The 25184-nt window shown below is 42.3% G+C and overlaps 2 protein-coding genes across 2 annotated transcripts; both read left to right on the forward strand.

Annotated features, from left to right (window-relative positions):
* The first annotated feature begins 2105 nt into the window (after nucleotides 1–2105).
* On the forward strand, nucleotides 2106–4194 carry LOC136884763 (cuticle protein 21-like). The gene is made up of 2 exons (XM_067157054.2): nucleotides 2106–2117; nucleotides 3604–4194. The coding sequence occupies exons 1-2, from the start codon at nucleotides 2106–2108 to the stop codon at nucleotides 4192–4194; spliced, it is 603 nt and encodes a 200-aa protein (XP_067013155.2).
* A 4033-nt stretch (nucleotides 4195–8227) lies between these two features.
* Nucleotides 8228–23198, forward strand: LOC136884762 (cuticle protein 21-like). The gene is made up of 2 exons (XM_068230047.1): nucleotides 8228–8416; nucleotides 22596–23198. The coding sequence occupies exons 1-2, from the start codon at nucleotides 8228–8230 to the stop codon at nucleotides 23196–23198; spliced, it is 792 nt and encodes a 263-aa protein (XP_068086148.1).
* The last annotated feature ends 1986 nt before the right edge of the window (nucleotides 23199–25184 follow it).

Raw genomic sequence — 25184 nt, forward strand, 5'->3', positions numbered from 1 at the left:
ACATTAGTAGAGGAATCATTCTGAGTAGTGTTTTGAAAATACGGATAGATCACAAATGAAGATAAAGTTGGAATTCAAAAGGACACAATATTTATTTATAGGAAGGAGAGTTAGGGATTGGAATAATTTACCAAGGGATATGTTCAATAAATTTCCAAATTCTTTGCAATTATTTAAGAAAATCCACAAGGGATAGCTGCCCTAGAAAAAGGGGTACTGTACGGTAACAAAATCTAAGTGATAGTAATGCAATTAATTGCATTACAACTTCCACATTACCGTATTTATCTTAGGATAAAATGAGCTTACATAATTTTTACATTTTGAAATTTCCTTGTTGTACAGCCATCCCCCGACGAGGAATACTTTCTTTTTCTTTACATATAAATGGTGATTTACTATTGTCAGTGAATTTCGTAAAGCATCAAAACAAATAGGCTATATTTTATAAACGAAGCACAAATATCAAAACGAATGAAGAAATTAACGAAAACTTTTTGATAGATCCTTGCGCACCGAAGAACAACCCAATCACCTCCCAGCAACTGGCAAGGTTCGTAGTATCTCTTCTTTTCAGAATCAATTTCTTTGGCCTGTGAACAGATAGGGAATCTGCCACCTGGGCGGCTACCCTAAATGCAGATTGTGCCCAGCGCTGGATTGACAGTGTCTGTAGATTTACAGAACTCCCTGTGGGTGGGGGATGCTAACGAAGAACACACCCACGGTATCCCCCGCCTGTCGTAAGAGGTGACTAAAAGGGACAAGCAAGGGATGATAACATTAAAACCATGAGACTACTTATGATTAGTACTATTACGTGCGAACGTTACTTGCGACTAGTACCATCATTACGCGTTGAACATCATGGGTCAGCTTTACTTCCGATTCGCACTGGGTGGTACCATAATGTGTGATACACCGTGGATCTGCATTGCCTATGATTAGTTCCACTATGTGAGGAACACCGTGGGCCTGCGTTGCTTGTGAGTTGTACCCTTATGTGTGAAACACCATGAGTCTACGTTACCTGTAATTAGTACCACTATAAGAGGAACACCATGGATCTGTGTTGTCTGCGAGTGGTGCCATTGTGTATGACATACTATGGGTCTACACTACCTGTAATTAGTACCACCATGTGACAAACACCATGAACTACGCTACCTGTGATTAGTACCACTATAGGAGGAACACCATGGGTCTGTGTTGTCTGCAAGTGGTGCCATTGTGTATGGCATACTATGGGTCTACACTACCTGTAATTAGTACCACCATGCGAGAAACACCACGAGTCTACGTTACTGCTGACTAGTACCGCTATAGGAGAAACACCATGTGTCTGTGTTGTCTGCGAGTGGTGCCATTGTGTATGACATACTATGGGTCTATACTACCTGTAATTAGTACCACCATGTGGGAAACACCATGAGTCTACGTTACCTATGATTAGTAACACCGTAGGAGTAACACCATGGTTCTGCTTTACTAGTGATTAGTACCATTGTGAAGGGCCGGTGACCTGGATTTTGGGCCCCTTTAGGTAATAAGCATCATCCCGGTAATTAAGGCATCGTTTGAGTTTCACGATCATCTTTTCATTATCCTTCGTTTTAGGCTTTAATCAGTGGATACATTTTGAAGTTTTCATTTTCATTTCGCTGCACCTCGTGCCATTAGGAGCCGATGGCCTAGTCTTTAGTCCTCTTCAAACAACAAACATCATCATCATCATCATCATCATCATCATCATCATCATCATTTTATTTCCAGAATACTTGTGAGAGGTTTGCAAAACTATCAACCGATGCAGGCATATCACACAGTATGTATGTGAGCGAGACTTGGTGAAGAAACTTGTCCTGTAATCGGACCAGCTGTGGTTTTTAATTACTGGTTCACAAAATATGTCACGATATTAACGAGTTGGGCCTGAAATAGAAGAGGGGCAGAGGGCCTACATGACACCCTGACCGCCTCAAGATGTTTAAGGAAGGGTGAAAGTAGCAAGGCCGTGCACTACAACAGTATATAAAAGTCGACTGGGTTCAACAAACAGTATCACTTTGCATCTTCTCGTTCCAGCATTCACCCAAACACCAGCTATGGCATTCAAGGTAGGTGAGAGTTATGAAAATAACCGGCTCCGCGGCCTCCAGTAGCAATATCGCAAACTGACAGGTGAATTTTGCAACATGAACAGTAGTTCAAAATAATGTAATAAATCTAGATAAGTGACAACTTCAGATAAACAGGATACCAATACTGTACTAAATTTAGAATATATTCGTCCTATAATATTTTTAAACTCTCGTCACAAACCAAGTTTCTAGTGATGAAATTATAGTAATGTAGGTACACATAAAATCAGTAGTGTGAATCTAAATTTTACCCGACGTGTCTGGGTTCGATTACCAGCCATTCCAGAGATATATATTCACTCGGCTTTCGGAGACCAACCTGATGGCTACGGATGAGCATGCAGGTGGACAGTAGTAGTCTTGGCAGGCAAAGCAGCACAAAGAAAGGGCACGGTGCAGATAATATCTCTGTACAAAATCCCCAGAATTTATTTCTGATTAACCTCTCTTTTCTGATACCTGTTTAACGTTTTGCTAAATTAAAAAGGCTTGAAATAAATGAAGAGTAGGACTGGAAAATTAGTTACATTCACTTTAATTAACTCTTCGCGCTCACACATCGTAACTCTTCCGGCAACCATGCTTGAACAGCTCAGACAATAGAGCGCTGCTCTTCCGAACCCAACTTGGCGGGTTCGATCCTGAATCATTCCCACAGTATTTGAATGTGCTAAAATACTTCAATCCCATGTCCGCAGATTTACTACCACGTAAAAGAACTCCAGCAAAACAAAATTAAACTGAGGAGAAACTTAAATTAGGCACTAAAAAGTAACACAAAGCAATCTTGAACGACATTCACTAAAACTTCTTTTATATATGATGAAAGTACGAAGATGAATATTTCTGTGTTTGGAACAATTTCCAGTTAATTATTTAATTTTTGCTTATTACCTTTTGTCACTTTTTAAAATACAGTGTAATCCACGCTTTGTTGAATTAATTTAACAACTGTATAGAACTTCCGCCTTTCAATTTTTGTTTTATATTTAACTCTCTTAAGTGAGTCAGTCTCTCTAAGTACTCTCAATAGGTACGCCTACTGGACAGGAATATACTAAATTTTACAGAGAAAGAGATAGATGTAAAATTATGTAACTAGCAAAACTTATTCTAGTACTGAGGGTTAATCTACAGCCCTAGTATTTGGCTCGGGAGAAAAGGAGACACCTCAGAAAAGAGACTTTAGCACTGAGCACGGTGGAGTTCGTACATACCGTCTCCCGATGTAGTGTTACAACTTGTACGGTGCATTTATTCTGGGATATTATATACAAGAGGATATTTTTAACAACATTCCAAATTTAACACCACAGATGTAGTTGTGCTGCTTCTTTATGCAAGAGTACAGAAGTCAGCTTGGAACACGTGCTCTAATAAGTCAGAAAACAGTAACTAAGACATCGTAATCATGCAAGCTAAATATTGAGTCATTCTAAGCAGGAAATTATTCTCTTTGCAGGTCATTGTCTTCGCCGCCCTCGTGGCCGTCGCTAGGGCTGGTATCCTCGGCGCTCCCGCCGTCTATGCTCCTGGTGCTCCTCTGGCCGCCCGCGCCTACGCTGCTCCCGCATACGCCGCCCCAGCCATCGCTCACGCACCTGTTGCCTATGCCGCCCCCGCTATCGCCCACGCAGCTCCCGTTGCCGTCGACACTTACGATCCTCACCCTCAGTACAGCTACGGATACAGCGTACAGGACGCTCTCACCGGAGACTCCAAGAACCAGCAGGAGACTCGTGATGGAGATGTTGTCCAGGGTAGCTACAGCCTGGCTGAATCCGACGGCACCATCCGTACTGTAGAGTACACCGCTGATCCCGTCAACGGATTCAACGCCGTCGTACACAAGACCCCCGCCCAGGCTCCCGTAGCTGTCGCTCATGCCGCCCCCGTTGCTGTAGCTCATGCCGCCCCCGTTGCCATCGCTCACGCTGCCCCTGCCATCGCTGCTGCCGCCCCTGCCCTCGCCTACGGAGCCGGTCTGGGTTATGGAGCTGGTTTGGGTTACGGACTTGGAGGTCACCTGGCCGCCAAGGGACTCATCGGTTAAACATCCCTCATTTAGAACCGATCATTCTACCATTTTCTGTCTCCCATCCGAGATGACCACAAACTCCCACTACCATTACAACCATACACTGCATTTGCAGTCATGTTATTTTGTACATAAATATGTAAAAAAAATATAGCCTATACAATAAACCAAATATTTTACAAATCAAAGTTTGAGTATTCTACATCCAAGTGAAAAATACTTCCTGAATGTCCTGGAAACTTCACGGGTGCAACATTTCCGTAAATATCAGACGTTAGGAAAAAATGGTAAAACTCTTACTGTGATATTGGCATTAGGAGTAAACCAGCATACAGTTAGATCTCATCCCCAAGAGTACAGAGAAAAATTGCTATCGAAATACCAATCCAAAGATACTAAATCAGGAGAAGGCACCGAAAACACGAGGGAAAATCTACGTGGGAAGTCTCACAAAGAAGAGAACAATGAATTTAGCATAGGCTTATAAAGATGGTCAGAAGAATGCAACAATAAAACTAATCGGGACATTTTTAACATCAAAAGTGAAGGATTTGTTAAATTTCTTGCAAATGCGATTGATATGCTTCCTGGACCTAAACATCCAGCAGCAAAGAATTACAAAGCAAGAAAGACAAATAACAATATAACGAAATGATTTTACTATAAACCATCAAGTAAATTCATCAAGAAATGGCAAGAGGGAATGACAGGTTAGAAGACAGAAGTACGAATATGAAAAATCAATGTATCTCTCTTACAATCACAGTCGTATGATGTTGAAGGGTAATTAGCATGCCTGTACGTTTGATCCTAACTTTCTTCTACCGCCAACACGGCTCGTAAAGAAATTTATCCTGCACCACATTCAGAGCCTTCAGAGCCCTCTGCTTATGAAGACAAGACAGTGAGCTCTGAAAAAGTGATGAACGCTATGACAAAAATGACGATAGATAGAGCGCCTGATTCTGACAAGGTTCTTAAAAGTTGTTAAATGTGCACGAGTAGCCGGTATAATCGCTAAAATACTGACTATAACGTTGACCGAGAAATGCGATCCTGAATGTTTCAAGGTTGCTTGTAAAGTTTTACTTCGTAAGGGTGGAGATATGAATGACATAAATGAATGGAGACCAATAACAATATGTTCAATCTTAAGAAAAAAAAAAAACACTGAAAAGTTATGAAATAAATGGGCGAAAGGTGCCTTATCATTTATTTATTTATTTATTTATTGAAGATGATGTAAATGTGTATATATAAATGTCTCATGGTTATTATTTTAGGAAACTAGTGTTATTTATTTAAGGAGTACTTGTGTAAATTATTTTACTGAATAATCTATAATTGGGCAAATAACCCGTTGATGATAAATCTGTCTATCTATCTATCTATCTATCTAGCTCTCTCTCTCTCTCTCTCTCTCTCTCTCTCTCTCTCTCTCTCTCTCTCTCTCTCTCTCTCTCTCTTGTTGCACCGCACCTAATTCTTGGTTTCTAAACCGAGGTTTCTTGACGCTCGATTTTCTCGGTATTATTCCCCTCGGAAGTATTTCAGAATAGTATTCAGAAGGCAGTGACGAGTTCGACAGTCAATTGTCCTTAATTTATCGAAAAGGCAGTGACAATTTCGACAATTACCTGTCTCTATTTCGAGTTGTTTACGTTTTGTCTGGATAAGACAGCTCTGTCTTTTTATTTCTACAGCGAATATTATTTCAATTATTTTTCACTTGTATAAACAAAGTTGTAGGCCTATAAACATTTTAGCAGACAAGTAGGGGTCGCCGTTCTACGAAAAAAGTAAAATTAAGCAATTTTCTCAATTGTACCGAAAGTTGAAAGGCTAAAGAGCCCGGAAAGGTTCCAAATTGTGAGTCACCTCTGGCCTAAATGCTGGTCCGGAAAAACAACCTAATTCGCTTGTTACGTTACTCATTTTCTTTTTTTTATTCAAATCCTAGTCAAATTAACTTACCTACATAATTCTTTGTGCAATGTCTTCCTTGATTCAACACCCTCAGACGTTTGAATTTTTTTTTAATATCCACACCAAATGTAGTTATAACGGCTTAAGTGAAACTCTGCATTGACTCACAATAGCGCTCGTAGTGGTGCGTAAGTGAAACAATGCACTGACTCACAATAGCGCTCGTAGTGGTGCGTAAGTGAAACTCTGCACTGACTCACAATAGCGCTCGTAGTGGTGCTGAAGTGAAACAATGCACTGACTCACAATAGCGCTCGTAGTGGTGCTGAAGTGAAACAATGCACTGACTCACAATAGCGCTCGTAGTGGTGCTTAAGTGAAAAACTGCATTGAATCACAATAGCGCTCGTAGTGGTGCTTAAGTGAAACAATGCATTAGCTCACATTAGCGCTCGTAGTGGAAGAAAAAGGCAAACTGCTAATCTAATCACGGCCGACTGGAGACCTCGCTGCGCTCCTAGCTACAGCGACGCATCAAGTCGGCCGTGATCTAATCTAATCGACCAGATAACAATTAAGAAAAGGATTGTAATTTTTAAGAATAAATAAAGAATACATTCTCATACTTTATTATATTTTATTTACCAAAAATTGGTAGCTCATATCCCTAGGACTTTTTCAACTTTAAGTTGCTTGTCCGGAGGGCTAGAACTGTGGATTTTTCCTTCCCAGAATCATTGTACACATTTTAATAATAACCTATATTACTGCCCCTTACTTGTAAGATAAATTAATTTTGTTTCTTTAAGTTAGGTTATTAAATGCTTCCGTGGCTTTGGCGGCAGCGACCTCTCAACGCTGGGTTGTGGGGTTCAAATCCCGGTTAATAAATGCGAGATTTGTGGTGGACCAAGCGGAACTGGAACAGGTTTTCCTCCGGGTTCTCCGGTTTTCCCATCCGTCTTTCATTCTAGCAACACTCTAGCCCTTGAAGAAGACATGTATCCAAATTTTCCCGTTTATCGATGTGCCAGAGGAAGAATTTTGTCCCAGACTTGAATTCTTGTAAAGTAGTGGTTAATCTATCCATCACTAATTTGGATACTCCTATGTATGTGCTCGAGAAGGGATTAAATTTTTCTATTTCACCTCTTAAGCTTCCGACGGAGGAGATCATCTGTAGTGTTGAGGCTTCTGTAAAGCCCTTACCGGATCATATTGCTGAGGAGATTCGTCTTGAAACCGCCACCATTATCAGACATTTCAAACCCCCTCGTCCTAACCTTACTTCCAAAGAGAGGTATGCTCTTAAACAAATAAAACTGAACAAGGGCTTGGTGGTGTTGAAGGCTGATAAAGGCAATGCTACTGTGGTTATGAACACCGTCGACTACAATAACAAGATTGAGGAACTTCTCAGTGATCCCACCTACAAGGTGCTAAAAATGATCCTATCAACGCCACTGATAGGAAAACAGCTTCTCTTCTTATAGCTAGCTCGATTCCGAATGATGTTTCTCGTGGTTTGCGACAGCAGGCTTCTACAGTTCCCCGAATTTATGGTCTTCCTAAGATCCATAAAGACGGAGTTCCCCTTAGACCTATTAACTGTATGGGTTCCCCTACATACAACCTGGCCAAATACCTTGGAGGACTTCTCAAGCCGTACATAGGTAATGGGGCATCCATCAGGAATTCATCGCAGTTTATTGGTATTTTATCCAATTTACACGTTTCTTCTGGTGATATTCTAGTCAGTTTTGATATCTTATCTCTGTTCACTAGGGTTCCAATCATGGACACCTTGTCTCTGTTGGATAAATTCTTTTCTGATGACATTGTTAATCTGTTTCACCTTGTCCTCACCACCAGATATTTCCGTTTTCATGGTACAATATACGAACAAATGGATGGTGTTACCATGGGATCGCCATTGGCACCAGCCATCGCTAATTTCTATATGCAAGATTTTGAAGAGCGTTGTCTTCAATCTTGCACGCTCAAGCCTTCCATCTGGTTGAGATATGTCGATGACACATTTGTTATCTGGCCCCATGGTGAACGCGAATTATCCATATTTTTGGATCACTAGAACAGCATACATCCAAATATTAAATTTACCATGGAGACTGAACGTGGAGGATGTTTGCCGTTCTTGGATGTTTTGGTTTCTAAGAAATCCGATGGAACTTCAGGTCATTCGGTTTACCGTAAACCTACCCATACTAATAGATACCTTCATGGGTCCTCTCATCACCATCCTTGCCAAAAGCGTGCTATGATTAACACACTTATCAGCCGAGCAAGGGAGGTTTGTAAGGAGGATAAATTAAACGGTGAACTTGAGTTCCTACCCAGAACATTTCTGAGCAATGGCTATTCAAGGAGACAGATTGACGAAGTGCTACATCCTAAGCCAAAAGACAGATTGTCACGCGATTCTCGTCCTTTGAGTATGGCCTTCTTGCCATACGTACAATCTGTCACGGATAGGATTGGCAATATTCTCAGAAAGCACAATATCAAGACCATATTTAAGCCATATCATCATAGGCAACTGTTTGCGATCTGTCAGAGATCCTATTGGTTTAAACTGCGTTGGAATATACATGATTCCTTGCTCCTATGGATCGGTTTATTTTGGCCAAACATGTAGGAAGATAACAACAAGAGTTAAAGAACATCGCCGGCACTTACGTCTTTGCCAGGCAGAGAAGTCTGCTGTGGCAGAACATGCCATACATAATGACCATCAAATAATTTTTGATGCAACTTCTGTCATTTGTACAGAGAAACATTTTATTCCCAGAATCATTCGTGAGGCGATAGAAATTGCTAAACGCCCGAATAATTTTAACAAAGGTGACGGCTATATACTGAGTAGATCATGGCTACCCTCCGTAGTTAACTCGTCAACATCTTCCTCCGTGACTCTGGAGGCCCTGGAATGAACTACATTTCTAACAGGGTCTCCCTATCTTGAGTCTGGTTACTATGGAGTGACCGTAGCCATTTTGCTTTGTTGTTGCTCTGAAGACGATCCTGGTCGCAGGATCGAAACGCGTCAGCTGATATTTAATATTACACGACCTAATATCCCCAAATAATTATCATAAGGCTGAGGTTATCAGTATCGCCCGATATGGAAAAGGAAGGATAAAGTAGAACGCCAAATTTCAGTGCGTTTGAAACTGGAATGCTTATTGACTTAGCTGATTTATTCGCGAAACAGAATTATTTCTACGAGCAGGTAACTCGAGTCCGTCACCAATTAATTGTAACAAGGACTTATACAGTCTCCTTATCCAATCGAAACCCGTTTTGAAACGATGAGTCCATCCAATCTTCAAATGGAGTGCCCCTGTTTTTTTCGTTCTGTTCATCATCCTCACGATATTGTAGATATACGGGATCCCGACACTTTGGATGCACGCAGAACGAGTGGTTTATACAGCCCACTCTCGAGCGGTAAACTTTCAAATCGGATCACAACACTTTTGATGCACGTAAAATACAACTTACTCGTGTGGTTATGTAGCGTATGTACGCCTTAAGGGCACATGCTCGTGAAAACCACAGTAAAGAAGTTGAAAACTACTATTTTTGCCATCATAATTTGGACGGAAATACTTATTCCAGGTGGAAAAAATTATCAAATGCAATGAATGAACATTGTAGACTGTTATTAGCTTATTAGTTATTCGTTATATTTCAAGGTTATTTTTTAAAACAGTTCATTCCTTGCGTAGCTTTTGGGGAGACCCAGCTTAACAGAGGAAAAAGAAGGCCAAAATGCATTCGATTGTTAAATATGCCGCAAGTGTTGTTGACAAATGCTGCGCATATCCCTGTATTGACATGCTTCCTGGCAATCAGAAGGAACATAAATGAGGTCAAAATTCGAATTATAAAATTGTAAAATAAAATGTTCAAAAGTTGCATTTCTAATGATATGTCAATGTTTCCCTTATAAATTCCAAGTTAATGAGAATTTTCGTACTTTTACTTTTTTTTTGAAGTGTGTATCAAACCTCCACCTACAATATGAACGTCATTCACTAACATATATTGTGATTTAGACCAAGTGTTTATTCTGAGCACCTGAAAATATTAGAGGTTTTTTTTTTTTTTTGTAAGTGAATATATTACATAAAATCTAATATAAATCCTATTGACCTGAAGGATGTATAGTTTGTAGCACAACGCTATGGGAGGAATCCCTGAAGAAATGAGCACTATCCGTGGAACAGTAAGAGAGTTGGTCAAAACAAAGCGAACTGGCGCGAGAACATAATGTTGAGGTAACAGGGAGATTGTGCATGCCAATTTAATTTCCTAAGTTTTCGTAAGTTTCAAGAAGTGAAAAGATAGATTCTTGCTTTCAAGAATGCCAGCTGTATGCTCAGCGTACGGTTGTACTAACCGGAGTAATAAAACCAAGGATATATCGTATTTAAAATAAGTATTACTGAATGATAGCCGAGATCACTTTTTGTAATTTCTGTTTGTTTATTCTTTACACACCGAAAGGACGGATACTTACTTACTCCTTGGCGCTACAGCCCCTGCAGGGCCTTGGCCTCCTGGACAATCTCCACCCACTCTTCTCTGTTGACTGCTCTGGTTCTCCATCTTCTAACTCCCATCCGTCTCAAATCTTCCTCCTCGCTGTCCAACCATCTGATCCTCGGTCTTCCCCTCATACGACGTCCTTCTGGTTTCCCATCAAAGACTTTCTTTATTGTCCTGTTCTCTGTCATTCTTTCTCCATGTCCCAACCATCGCAGTCTACTACACTTTATTTCCGCTACTATATCTGGTTTATTATACAGCTCTCTGATTTCCTTATTATTTCAGATTCGCCAGATTCCACCATCCTTTATTGGTCCATAGACTTTCCTAAGTATCTTCCTTTCCCACCTTCGTATCAACTACTCATCACCTTGTGTCATAGTCCAAGTTTCCGCACCATACATCACCACAGGTCTCACAACCGTGCGATCAACAGTCAGCTTCAGATTCCTACTAAGACTCCTTGCTTTAAATACCTTGCCTAAGGCAAAGTAACTCCTATTATCAGCTGCTATCCTAGCAGGTATTTCTTCCTTCATATCATTGTTTTAAGCTACCATTGACCCTAGATATTTAAAGCTTTTGCAGCGTTCATATTCTTTTCCATTTAAATTCACATATTTTTTCTGCTTCATTATATTTTCTCCTAGACATTAGCATGTACTGTACTTAGTTTTTGACTGATTAATCATCAGTCCCATCTCAGCTCCATATTTTTCTAGTTTTCTGAACTTCTCTTCCAGATCCAGTTTCCTCCTGGATAGCAAATCAAGATCATCTGCATATGCAAGGTCTTGTGTCACTCGATTAAACAATGTTCCACCAGGGTTGCTCCCTTGTATTATGAAAGGAAGGATAGGCGCGGTAATTATTTGTCGGATTATGTTTCAGGTTTCCTTTAAAGAACAAGGAATTAACGGAACAATACGGTGTGAGGACGAAAAGAGATAAATGTTATCCCACTCAATACAGTCGCTTATGCTCTGTACCTTTCGAAGATAATTACATGAATGAAACAGATGATCAACGGCGATTACTGGCAAATGCCGTTCCCACCCAATTTAATTGTCGTTCATATTTACAAAGACAATGGAGAGCCCACCACGAAGGAAACGTAACCACGAAAAGTCATCTATTTCGGTCAAGCGTACACCATATATGGCAAGTACAGTATTTTACTGATATTTTGCGAAATTTATGCAGCCTTTATTGTAGATGTCAGTTGCATTGGTATTTAAAACTAGGCTACACTTCGTAATGGACAACTTCCCATTATGATATAGTAATGGGAAAAACATGATATGCTCCCAATATTATAATAAATAATTACATTAACCAATTATAGTGGTACAGTACTTTTGGGCCGCCTCTATACTGTAGTGGTTAGCGTGAGTAGCTGCCACCCCCGAAAGCCCGGGTTCGATTTCCGGCTCTGCCACGAAATTTGAAAAGGGATACGAGGGCTGGACGGGGTCCACTCAGCCTCGGGAGGTCAACTGAATAGAGGTGGGTTTGACTCCCACCTCAGCCATCCTCGAATTGGTTTTCCATGGTTTCCCACTTCTCCTTCAGGTAAACGCCGGGATGGTACGTAACTTAAGGCCGCGGCCACTTCTTTCCCTCTTCCTTGTCTATCCCTTCCAATCTTCCCATCCCTCCCACAAGGCTCCTGTTCAGCATAGCAGGCGAGGCCGCCTGGGCAAGGTACTGGTCCTCTTCCCAGTTGTATCCCCTGACAAAAAATCTCACGCCCCACGACACTGCCCTTGAGGCGGTCGAGATAGGATTCCTCTCTGAGTCCGTGGGAAAAACCAACCCTGGAGGGTAAACAGATTAAGAAAGAAAGAAAGACAGTAGACAGGAGAAAGACAGTAGAATGAGGTTGTAACGTATTTTAGGTCCCTATCATTTTAAGACTTTCTTTCATAAATATTTAACTCCACGGTTTTTATTGTAATAGACAATAACCACAGCAGCCAAGCATGGTAGCGCTCCTGTTCCGATTTCAAGGCCTATTCGTATGTCACTGTGCGATGATTTCGAACTGCCCTACAATCGACTGATCGTGATGGCCTCGAGTCGCAATATGCCGCATTGGTATTGGTATTTAAAACTAGGCTACACTTCGTAATGCACAACTTCCCAGTTTGATATGGTAATGGGAAAAACATGATATGCTTCCAACATTATAATAAATAATTACATTAAACAATTATAGTGGTACAGTTCTTTTTGGCCGCCTCTATAGTGTAGTGGCCACCCACGAAAGCCGAGGTTCGATTCCCGTCTTCGCCACGAAATGCTTTAAGCTTTCGGCAACGGTCTTTAATTCTCCTCCAGTGATTATAAATTGCGTATTTTCTACACTTTTCGCCATTCCAAGGTCATGCCCCCTTGCTTGTGTGACCACAGGAAACATGGGGGACGTCCGTTCTATTAGCTTCACCCAGGCAGCGCGCTTCAGCCCCTCTACGTTATTCTAGCTCGTTGCAGACACAGCTTCAGATCCATGATTGCCAACATCTGCTTTCATGTGTTCAGACCTTCCTCTCAAACCCCCTTACCTTTCCCGTACCAGCATAATAATGCACTTGCCCACAAAGAAATGACCATTACATCGTGGTTCGAAGAAGATCACGCGGATGTGCTGGACTGCCCTGAACCATTTCCAAGATCTTTTGAGAGGAACTAGAGCGTCGGTTGAGTCCCAGGTGAATTCACCCAACAATCCGGCAACAACTACTCACCACACTTCAAGAAGAATGCAAACAAATTCCATCTTCTGTATATCAGAAGTTTGTAGAAAGCCTTCTGAGAGGATTTAAACGCAGTTACAGTAGCAAAAAGAAATCCTACATGCTGTAAGTTACACGGTAGGCGTCTTTGAAATGTACAGCAAAGGGTGTCCGGAGACTTTCAGCCAGGTACGTAACATTCCTTTTCTTCACAAACTAAAGGATAAATTTGTTTAAGAACAACCATGTCCAACTCTGTGCTGTAGTGGTTAGTGTGATTAGTTGCCACCCCTGGAGGTCTACATTCGATTCCTGGCTCTGACACGAAATTTGAAAAGTGGTACGAGGCCTGAAACGGGATAAACTCAGCCTCGGGAGGCCAACTGAGTAGAGGGGGTTCGATTCCCATCTCAGCCATCCTCGAAGTGTTTTCCCAATTCTCCTCCAGGCAAATGCCGGGATGGTACCTAACTTAAGGCCAAGCCGCTTCCTTCCCTCTTCCTTGTCCATCCATTCCAATCTTCCCAACCCCCCTCAAGGCCCTTGTTCAGCATAACACGTGAGACCGCCTGGTCGAGGTACTGGTCTTCCTTCCCATTTGTATCCCCAATCCAAAGTCTCCCGCATCAGGACACTGTCGTTGAGGCGGTAGAGGTGGGATCCTTGGCAGAGTAATGAATGAATGAATTAATGAATGAATGAGGTACGGAAGTGCTGGTAAATATCCTGTAGTAGAAATTAAAACCTGCGAAGAGAAAGGGCGACCAAATAAGGGATGAAAATGTCTTAATTTTTAATGATAACCCAAGGAGAATATAAATGTGAATTAATGTTTCTGGATATACACCTCCTTCGTTTTGTCGGTAAGTACTGAAGAACTGAGAGCAAAGAGTTTGAGCCACGAACCTGCTACGCAGGCGTAGCAGGGGGAGAGGTGATACTCCCACGTGGCGCGTCCCAGATGGCGGATAGGGGGGTCCTAACCGGCTTGCCGGCGGACTTGAGGGAAATAAAATACCTCTCGCGGACCAAACACACACCCCCTGTAGGTGGGGGAGGCTGACGAATAATACACCCACGGTATCCCCTGCCTGTCGTGAGAGGCGAGTAAAAGGGGCGACCAAGGAATGTTTGTATTAGAGCCATGAAACTACTTTTGATTAGTACCATCACGCGTGGAACACCATGGGTCGCTTTTACTTGCGAGTAGTACCACTCTGTTAGGTACTCTTATAGTTTTGTGATTCGTAGCACCTGAGTGGGGTTCAGTGTGGGTTTCCAGTACCCGTGAGTCGTGCCCATGTGTGCAACACCACAGGTCTGGTGTTGCCTGTGAGTTGTACCCGTGTGAGCGACACCACGCGTCTGGGCGTAGCCTGTGAGTTGTACCACTATACAAGCGACACCGTAGGTCTGCGTTGCCAGTGATTAGTACCCACTCTGTAGGAACACCGCGGGAATACCGGAGCCCGTGATTAGTACAACTAGGTGAGGAACCTCATCGGTTTGCGTTGGCTATGAGTGGCGCCAATGTGTGAGAAACACCATAGGTCTGCGTTAACTTTACGACGTACAATACTTGTGAGTAGTACCTTAATGTTTGGAACACCATGAGTTTACGCTACCTTTGATTAGTACCGCAGCTTGAGAAATATCATGGTTCTCCTTTACTACCCGTAAGTGCCATTAGCATCATTGTGCTTTATAAGTGGTCCCTTGGTCACTAATACTATTATTTACAATCTTTTTTGAGTCTGATCCACTGTTTTGTTTTTTTGTGTTCATGTCCATCCATTCATTCTTCATGACATTTTTTTTCGGTCAGTGGATGCTTTTCATTTTTTGTTGTTATCTCATTTCGTACCATTAGGGGCCGATGACCTCGATGTTAGGCCCCTGTAAACAACAAGCATCATCATCATCATCATCATCATCAAAGAGTTTGAGCGATGTAGCTGAGAGTACGTAAGGCGAACTCAATACTTCCAGTCCTTCTTTACGTAAACGCGTCGTGAGGTTCCGACTGCTGCCCTCAGCTGCTCAAGCCAATGTCTGACAAAGAATATACTTTGCAGATAAATACACGAATAAAATTTCAAACAAAAATTATATCCTGAAATGAAAATATTCTGCAAAGTTCTACTACTGCCCTATCGGATCGCCATTCTTCCTGCAACACTAAAGACATCTGTGAGTTATTCCCATTTATCGTAATCAAATATTTTATCGACATCATCGACGCCTGAACTCCGTTAACGAGAAACAAGAACAAGAAGATTACAACAGTGACGCATGACTGCAACATGACAGACTGCAAATAAGTTACGCAATTTGATTTATTTTATAATAAAAGAAGATTGCTCGCAGAAAACCTGCGTAGTGGCTTTCCTAATTTGGAATTCAGTCCTTTTTAACACTGAAAACGTAGAAAGCATATGAAGTTGTACGAATGTCTAAATAGTTCCTATCTTCAGAAATACATGACATGAAAATTCACAGCCTGTTTCCAGTCATTTGACCGGGTCAGGAATGGAGTGAATAAAGCCCCATCTAGCAGCGACGATAGGAACTGTGCCAGCTGCCGAAGCCTGTCGCACTCCTCAGGGGCAATTATAGATGACTGACAGACGAAATGATATTATATTGGAGAGTGTTGCTGGAATGAAAGATGACAGGGAAAACTGGAGGACACGGAGAAAACATGTCCCGCCTCCGCTTTGTCCAACAAAAATCTAACAAAGGCCGGTGTGCTGCTGCCTGGATCACGAATACTTGCCCAGAAACACATGACATCAGTTTCTTTGTTTTGCCGAAAGTAAGACAGTCCAATAATTTTGTTTTTGACTGAAATATTGTGATTTACGACCAAAAAACCGATTTTTTTTAAGCTTCAACCTTCAAAATTACCCACTTTTCCTCTTTCAGATTCCGTTATCAGGTTTTTCCTAACGCCATTCTTAAGGCACTAAATGACGGATGTAAAGGATAGCGATTCAGCGTACATAGAGCAGACCCACAACCATTTTCTCTGTCAGACAAAATGAGCTTCAAAGTTCTTTCGGACTAGCATTTCAATAATACCAATGGAATGTATTCACATTTTAGTAGTACTACGCTGTACGCAAGAGGAGAAAGGTATCTGAGGGCGCAATGTACAGTCCAGGGCAGTTTTAAAGCAAGTATGTTTCTTTAAACGTTCAATTGTTTTTATCTACCTTTAAACTTGTTCAGCTCTTTGCCTTACTACAGAGTTCTTACCAGATTCACAAGAAATTTTGAGAGAATGTTTGAAAATGTCCAGGAATTAAAAGTAGTTCTGCACTTCAATATGAGTTGAATATTACCCTCATATTTTTACTCCCGAAACAGCATGAAACGAGATATTGGCCCACTGAATGAATAATGACACAAATTGAAAATTATATCGCCAATGACTGCAAAACTCGGAGTTGTTCTTAAGTAGGCCTACATGAGTATTTTTGACAAGTCTGACAAATACAACCCCCCAAAAAATTAAAACTCCGCAGCATACTGGTCCGACTCGTTGGCTGAATGGTCAGCGTACTGTCCTTCGGTTCAGAGGTTCCTGGGTTCGATTACCGGCCGGGTAGGGGATTTTAATCGCTTCTGGTTAATTTTTCTGGCTCGGGGACCGGGTGTTTGTATACGTTCCAACACTCTTCTTCTCATATTCAGACAACATACCACACTACCAACCACCACAGAAACACTCAATAGTGATTACAACCCTCAATAGACGGTTGACGTCAGGAAGGGCATCCGTCCGTAAAACAGGGCGAAATCCGTATGAGCAACGCAGTTCGCACCCGTGATATAAAGAGAAAGAAAGATAGAGTATAAAAACAAAAAACAAAATATTTGTCAATTTCGCTACCAATTAACTAATCAACTCCAAATTTCGTGTGGGGCTATATCTTATTAACATGTGCATGTATTTTAAGTTTGGTTTCGATAAGTTGTATATTGTAGAAGTTCGAAATTTCAGCCATGGCCCCCTTAATACATGTATCTGTCGAGTTTGTATTTTGTATTCATCACGCCTCATACCGTCTGTGCTGAATGTCTGTCTATTAGGTCATCAGCCCAGAGGCTGGTTGGATTCTCAAATAGCAACACCAAAGGTTATGCGGTATAAGGAAACCGCAAAAACCAATGGCAGCACCAAAATGAGCCGTACTAGGCAAGACGAGGAGTGAGGTAGTTTGCCATTGCTTCCCTCACTGGGTCAGAAAGTGCTATTACAGCACGACTGACCCTATGAACAATACCTTTCATAACACTCAGATGCACTAGTCGTGCTCTGAATGTCATTACTCAGCACCACCCATACTCCAGCAGCTTCCATATTGTCAAAGCCATGGATGAGACTGGGACTTCGGTGGAAGCTACACTTTACTCCAGCCTGTCCCAAGAGATGGATACAAAAGTACTGTATCCATCAAGAAATGGCCTGTGCTGAATATAAACATGTATTTACGTACACAATGATTACTCAGTATTGTTTTTGTTGTTGTTACTGTCTGCTTTAAGTAGCACCGGCACAGATACGTCGTATGGTAAATGAAATGGCGTATGGCTTTTAGTGCCGGGAGTGTCCGAAGACAAGTTCGGCTCGCCAGGTGCAGGTCTTTCTATTCGACACCCGTAGGTGACCTGCGCGTCGTGATGAGGATGAAATGATGATGAAGACAGCACATACACCCAGCCCCCGTGCCACTGGAATTAACCAATTAAGGTTAAAATCCCCGACCCGGCCGGGAATCGAACCCGGGACCCTCTGGACCGAAGGCCAGTACGCTGACCGTTCAGCCAACGAGTCGGACGTCGTATGGTGACAATGGAGTAGGAAAGTGCTAGAAGTGGGAAGGAAGTGACCGTGGCATTAAGAGGAGGGGGATTTGAACTAGAATATCTTACTTCATTACTGCAATATAACTTCATAACTATCAGAACAGCTAAACTTGTACTTCTTCTTAACTGTTAGCATCCTGAAAGCTTTCTATTTTACTAGAAAATAATGTTATTCTATATTTTTTAAATATAGTAAAATTTAATTTTTAGTATGCATCCCAAATTTCAGGTACATTTTTCTTAGTAATTGCTGTACTTTAGGAAGTAAAATTTCAGAATCGTGCCTAAAAGGCTTGGTGTGTGGTAACAGACTTCGGTTACAGCAAAAATTATACTTCCTTTTTATTTTCAGACACTTTAAATTTCTGACCATGAAAATGAAAAAAAAATAAAAAAATGGAACAGGAACACTAAGGAAGAAATTTGTTTTCTTTAAGTTCATCTTCAAAATGACAGTACACATAAATATAATGTTTAATATCAGCTCTTTAAATTTAATAATTCCTTAGACCACCGAGCTTGATAGCTGCAGTCGCTTAAGTGCGGCCAGTATCCAGTATTCGGGAAATAGTAGGTTCGAACCCCACTGTCGGCAGCCCTGAAAATGGTTTCCCGTGGTTTCCCATTTTCACACCAGGCAAATGCTGGGGCTGTACCTTGATTAAGGCCACGGCCGCTTCCTTCCCACTCCTAGCTCTTTCTTGCCCCATCGTCGCCATAAGACGTATATGTGTCGGAGCGACATAAAGCAACTAGCAAAAAAGTTCCTTAGTAAAGTGTACCTGAAATTCGGGATGAATACTATAAGGATATTGTACTATATTTAAAAAATATTGAATAACTCCGTTTCCTAGTAATATTAAAAATTTTCGTCAAGAAAAAGTACAAATTTACCTGTTCTGAAAGTTTTTAATTTATATTGCAAAAAATATGTCACTTTTCCCTGTAAAGTCGTCCCCATTCCCTTAATTGAGGTACAACCCCAACATTCGTCTGGTGTGAAAATGGGAAAACAAGGAAAACCATCTTAAGGTCTGCCGACAGTGGGGTACGAACCCACCATCTGTCGCATGCAAGCTGACAGCTTCGCGATCAAAGCCACATAGACACCTGCTCCGTACTCAATATTGTTTGATGTCCCTGTTGTGGTGTTTGAGACGTGGGACTGTGAGGGCACGGCGAGATGAGATGTAGTTTATGGAAGAAGTAAAGGGTGCATGGCGGGCTAAACATCGCTAACTACTGCATTAAGACACAGGCAAATTGGGGACAAGTGCCAATTATTTCAACTTGTGGCGTACGTAAAATGTCAGCCGGAGATTTGCATGCTTGATCTGGATTCTAGGCGTGGTCATGGCAGGTCAGTTTGGTCAAGCAAGGATGTGTGGGGTGAAAGGGACACCTATATAAGCTGAGAATTGATCTGAGAAGGTATCACATAGCCTTTTGGTCTAGTGTAACATCCACAATGGCATTCAAGGTAAGAGCCAACACTACGAACAAGTGTACCAGTGGAAAGGAAAGGGCTTCTGTACACCTGTGAAATAAGCGCGTCAATTCAAAGCCGTCAGATTTTTTTTTTTTTGCTAGTTGTTTTACGTCGCACCGACACAGATAGGTTTTATAGCGACAATGGGAAACGAAATAGCTAGGAGTGGGAAGGAAGCGGCCGTGGCCTTAATTAAGGTACAGCCCCAGCATTTGCCTGGTGTGAAAATGGGAAACCACGGAAAACAATTTTCAGGGCTGCCGATAGTGGGGTTCGAACCTACTATGTCAGATGGTTTTAGAAGTGTCTTATCTGACAGTGCTTGCAAGTTTGAGTCACAGAAATACTAAAGCAGATTTCTTACAATGCAAGTATAACGTCCGATTTTTGTGTCAAGCGTATTCAGTCACTAGTCGAGGCGGTAAATGAGTACTCCGTTCACCTGAAGGAACGACGGTTCCATTGCCTGTTAGGAATTCGAAAAATTTTAGGAAGAAACTTTCGACTGTCTTCTTTCTTGCAACTGGTTTATCTTTTCTCGAAATCAGAAACATTTCTCGGCGGCAATAGGATGGGGATAGGACTGGCAAGGACGTAGCCGTAGGCTAGATGAAGGTACGGCACCAGCATTCGCTAGGTGCGAAAATGGGAAACCGCGGAAAAAGGTCTTCTGAACTGCAAATGGGGGAGATCGATACAACCATCTTCCGAGTGTAAGCTCCCAGCTACGTGGCTCGTACCAGACAGACAAATGGCTTAGACAGCTGATTAAACACAGCGCTCTGAGATTCACTCAGCCTATACCAAAAATGAGTACCAGGTAAATTCCTCAAGGCGTAGAACTAAACACTCTTCCTCACTTAGTGTGCCGACATTACGGATAGTGGAAAACTTTAGCTTCCACTCCTTCAAGGCATTTCCGAGGTCTGCACGCGGATGGTTTCCCTTGTTTTTCTTCTCCTCGTTTGAATTCAGTAACTATATCTTTACTGATATTACTTTTAATATAGGTCCAAAAATAGTCACATCTTGCAAATTCTGACTATCTGACGTCAGTGGTAAAAATGGGCAGAACTAATACTAATACTCCTCCTCCTAAAGTAATAATAATGTATTAACTACTAATACGGTTTATGGAGGCGTTCAGATGTTGAAATTTCGTACATCAGGAGTTTTTACGTCCGATAAGTCTAAATACACGAGTCTCAAAATACCACTTCAAAAAAACCATAACCAAACCCCTTGGCACTACAGCCCTTGAAGGGCCTTGGCCTATCAAACGACCGCTGCTCAGCCCGAAGGTCTGCAGATTACGAGGTGTCGTGTGGTCAGCACGACGAATCCTCTCGGCCGTTATTCTTGGCTTTCTAGACCGGGGCCGCTATCTCACCGTCAGATAGCTCCTCAATTCTAATCACGTAGGCTGAGTGGACCTCGAACCAGCCCTCAGGTACAGGTAAAAATCCCTGACCTGGCCGGGAATCGAACCCGGAGCCTCCGGGTAAGAGGCAGGCACGCTACCCCTACACCACGGGGCCGGCACAAATACCACTTCACTAAGCCGAAATCGAACCCTTGTTTGGGCAGAGAAGGCCGGCGCTCTAACGTCCAAACCATCGAATCAGGCGTACCTGAAATATGGCGAATTCATGCAACATGCATGACTCTAAATACAGGAAGCGAAAGTACACAGGAATATTTACGGCGACACTGAAACAGCAAAGGTAGCAAGCAGGTGTGGGATTTAAACATTGTCTCGCGTAAAAGTGGGAAACCATGGAAACCACCCTTCAGGTTCGCTGCTAATAGGATTCGAGTCCACTCCCCTGCGAGTGAGAGTTCAGAGCTACCAATGATGGTCGGAGATTTCAGCTCTTTTTTTTTTTCTCTACACAACCACGCTGATATGGTACTGTAATGGTAAACAGAACATATCGTCGCTCGACCGGTAAAGGTTGTATTCCACAAAGCTCTTCCTATCAATTATTCTCCTTAAGACTGGTCACGCCTCCCAGCCACGTATTGATATGCAGTCCATCAGAACAAATTTTGTTGTGTTCATTTTCGTATGCCCATGTGTAAAGGAAAATGAACCTTACAGTACCGTACTGTAGGAATGTACGTTTGCATTACGTATTTACGCACTCCTAGTGTACAATGCATGTAAGGTTCATTTTCGTTTAATCGTCGACATAGGAAAACGAACACAACGGACATTGTTCTGATGGACTGCGTATCCATAGGTGGCTGGGAGGCGTGACCAGTCTTAAGGAGAATAATGGATAGGAAGAGTATTGTGGGATACAACGTTTTACCGGTGAAGCGACGATATTATTACCCGGCTACTATCAAGAATATTTATTTCCTGGTCAGACTGACCTGATAAAGTCTCAGCAGTGAAACGTATTCTGCAATCCGGTAAAAATATTCATTGAGTAGTGTTTATTCATTTATAAGATGATGACTATGCTTGTTGTTTTAAGGGGCTTAACATCTAAGGTCATCGGCCCGATTCATAAAAAAATAATTAAAAAAGTGCTTAGTCTAAGACACAATGTAGTATACACCGCATAGAACTATACATAAAAAAGATAGAATTGAAGGAAAATTAAGCGAAGAAAGCTCGTAACTTTTCATCACCCCCAGATCTTTTACGTGGAAATAAAACCATGAGGAGCCAGTCACAATTCCACTCAGCTATCACGCCCCTGAAGGCAGCGCAAACACTTGCTGTGGACACAGTGGCAGTTGTTTAAATTATTCCACACACTTCGCCTCGCTTAAGAACGACTGCAGTTCTGATATTGTATTTTCTCTTCCAGTTCGTCGTCTTCGCCGCCCTCGTGGCCGTCGCTAGGGCTGGTATCCTCGGCGCCCCCGCCGTCTACGCTCCTGGAGCTCCTCTGGCCGCCCGTGCCTACGCCGCCCCTGCCATCGCTGCCGCTCCCCTCGGTCTTGCCCGCGCTGCCTACGCCGCCCCCATCGCCAGGGCTGTAGCTGCTCCCGTTGCCGCTGCTATTGACACCGACTACGACCCCAACCCAAGCTACAGCTACTCCTACGATGTCCAGGACGCTCTGACCGGAGACTCCAAGGGACAGCAGGAGAGCCGTCAAGGAGATGTTGTCCAGGGTAGCTACAGCCTGGTCGAGCCTGACGGCACCACCCGTACCGTAGAGTACACCGCTGACCCCATCAACGGATTCAACGCCGTCGTACACAGAGGACCCGCTGTCGCCCCCGTAGCTGCTGTTGCCGCCCCTGCTGTCGCTAGGGTCGCTGCTGCCCCTGTTGCTGTAGCTGCCGCCCCCGCCATTGCCCGTGTAGCTGCCGCCCCCGCTCTGGCTTACGGAGCCGGTTTGGGATACGCTGGTTTGGGTTACGGTCTTGGAGGCCACCTCGCCGCCAAGGGTCTCATTGGTTAATTTCATAAGACGCATCAAAACGTCAAATGTACAATTATTTGTTAATTTATTTTAATCTAATTTAAATGAATGAAATTATACAAAATAAATGTATTTTCTCTTGGTACAAATACCAACACTACCACTCAACATTCCATATAACTTTGTCCTCCAGATTTCGTCCTTGAATTCCTACAAGCATCTTCGCTTCGATGAAATCAACGATATATTTTATACATTACAAGTCTTATCAGAAATAAGTGTCGATTATTTACTTATCGACGGAAACAGAACGATAGACGCTATATCTCTGGTTAGGTTTATCTTGGGACTAAGAATAGAAAAGAATGCAACTTCCATATCAAGTAATGTATAGAACTAATCAGCACTAGGGATATTCTCGCTTGGATTCGAAGGGCAATATTTTATTTCGTCAATATTGCTATTAATTAACAAAACAGAGAATTAATATTATTAGTAGCTGTTCGGTTTGAGCCGTGTAGCTATCAGCTTGTATTGGGGAGATGGTGGGTTCAAGCCCCACTGTTGTCAGGCATGAAGATGGTTTCCGTGGTTTCCCATTTCCACTCCATGAAAATGCTGGCGCTGTAGCTTAATGAAGGCGACGGTCAATTGAATCCCACTTCTAGCCCTTTCGTCTTCCATCCTCTCCACAATATCTACCTGTGGCCGTGCGTCGTAAAATTGTAACGGTGTTCCAAAGGGATGCCCTCTATCACGATACTTATTCGATGTAATTATTGAAGGAACAATGGAATGTCTTAAGAGAAAACGCGAGAAGTGAACTGAGTGAAAAAATACATAGAAAGAGATACGGAGATACCATAGCAAATGGGATACGTGCTTCATAAACTTCATATTACACCCTAAAATTCTACCATAAACTTAAATATCAAGAAAGCCAAATTCATTGAAATCGGGAAATAAAGTCTTGTAAACACCAACACCTACAGTCCATAGTAGAGCAGGAAGATATATTTCCTTGTCTTTAGTCCATAAACATTACTCACAACAAAAAAGTCAGAATAAATAAACAGAAGAATTCAACTGCATAGAAAGTATTTGTAAGGTGAAGTATTATACTAGTAGATCCTACTATTATCTAGATGTGAGAAAATGTCATTAAATTTTTTTTGTCGGGACCACAGTCGAATATGGTTGTCAAAGCTGCCAAAAGGTTTGAGGACAACAATGGATGTAACGTATGCATCTATGTATGTACGTAGCCGGGCAGATTAGCTCAGACGGTTGAGGAGCTGGCATTGTGACCCCAACTTGACAGATTCGATCGTGGCTCACGCCGGTGATATCTGAAGGTGCTCAAATACATCAGCCTCGTATCAGTAGATTTAACAGCACGTAAACAAATTCCTGCGGGACAAAATTCCGGCACCTCGGCACCCCCGAAACCTTCAAAGTAGTTAGTAGGACGTAAAAACAATAAGACCATTATTATGTATATACGCAGAGTATTCATCATGAAGGCTGGTTGAAACCTAAACAGATCCGCCGTCAGCTCACAGAGGTGAACTAAGGAGATAAGGAGGGATGTAATTTCCCACTGCTATTCCCAGCCGTGTCTAGTACGTACTAGCCTGCCAAGCCTCCTGAACTAGACGCACAAACGGTCCTACTGTGAAAGTAAAATTTTAAAACCATTCAAAACGGGGACTGGCTCCATAACGAATGGCATAACTAGCGTCGCTCATACCTCAGTCACTTTGAGTCAAAGTCAAGGAGGACACTGAGACAGATTAATAAAGGTAACAAAAATTTTCTAACCCATACTAAAAGACATAGTGCACTATCAACACTACGTCTCCCCAGAAAAGGGATAGATGTAAACTACAGAACAAAAATGGCCAACTGGACGCCTGTAAGACACGAACCCACAACCTTCTGATTTCGCGCCGGATGCTCTATCCTATTAAGCTACGGTATCCTAATGCATATTTGTTCTGATGGAACAGCGACAGGTGACCAGTT

Source organism: Anabrus simplex, chromosome 13 (genome assembly GCF_040414725.1).
Source record: "Anabrus simplex isolate iqAnaSimp1 chromosome 13, ASM4041472v1, whole genome shotgun sequence".
Lineage (NCBI taxonomy): Eukaryota > Metazoa > Arthropoda > Insecta > Orthoptera > Tettigoniidae > Anabrus > Anabrus simplex.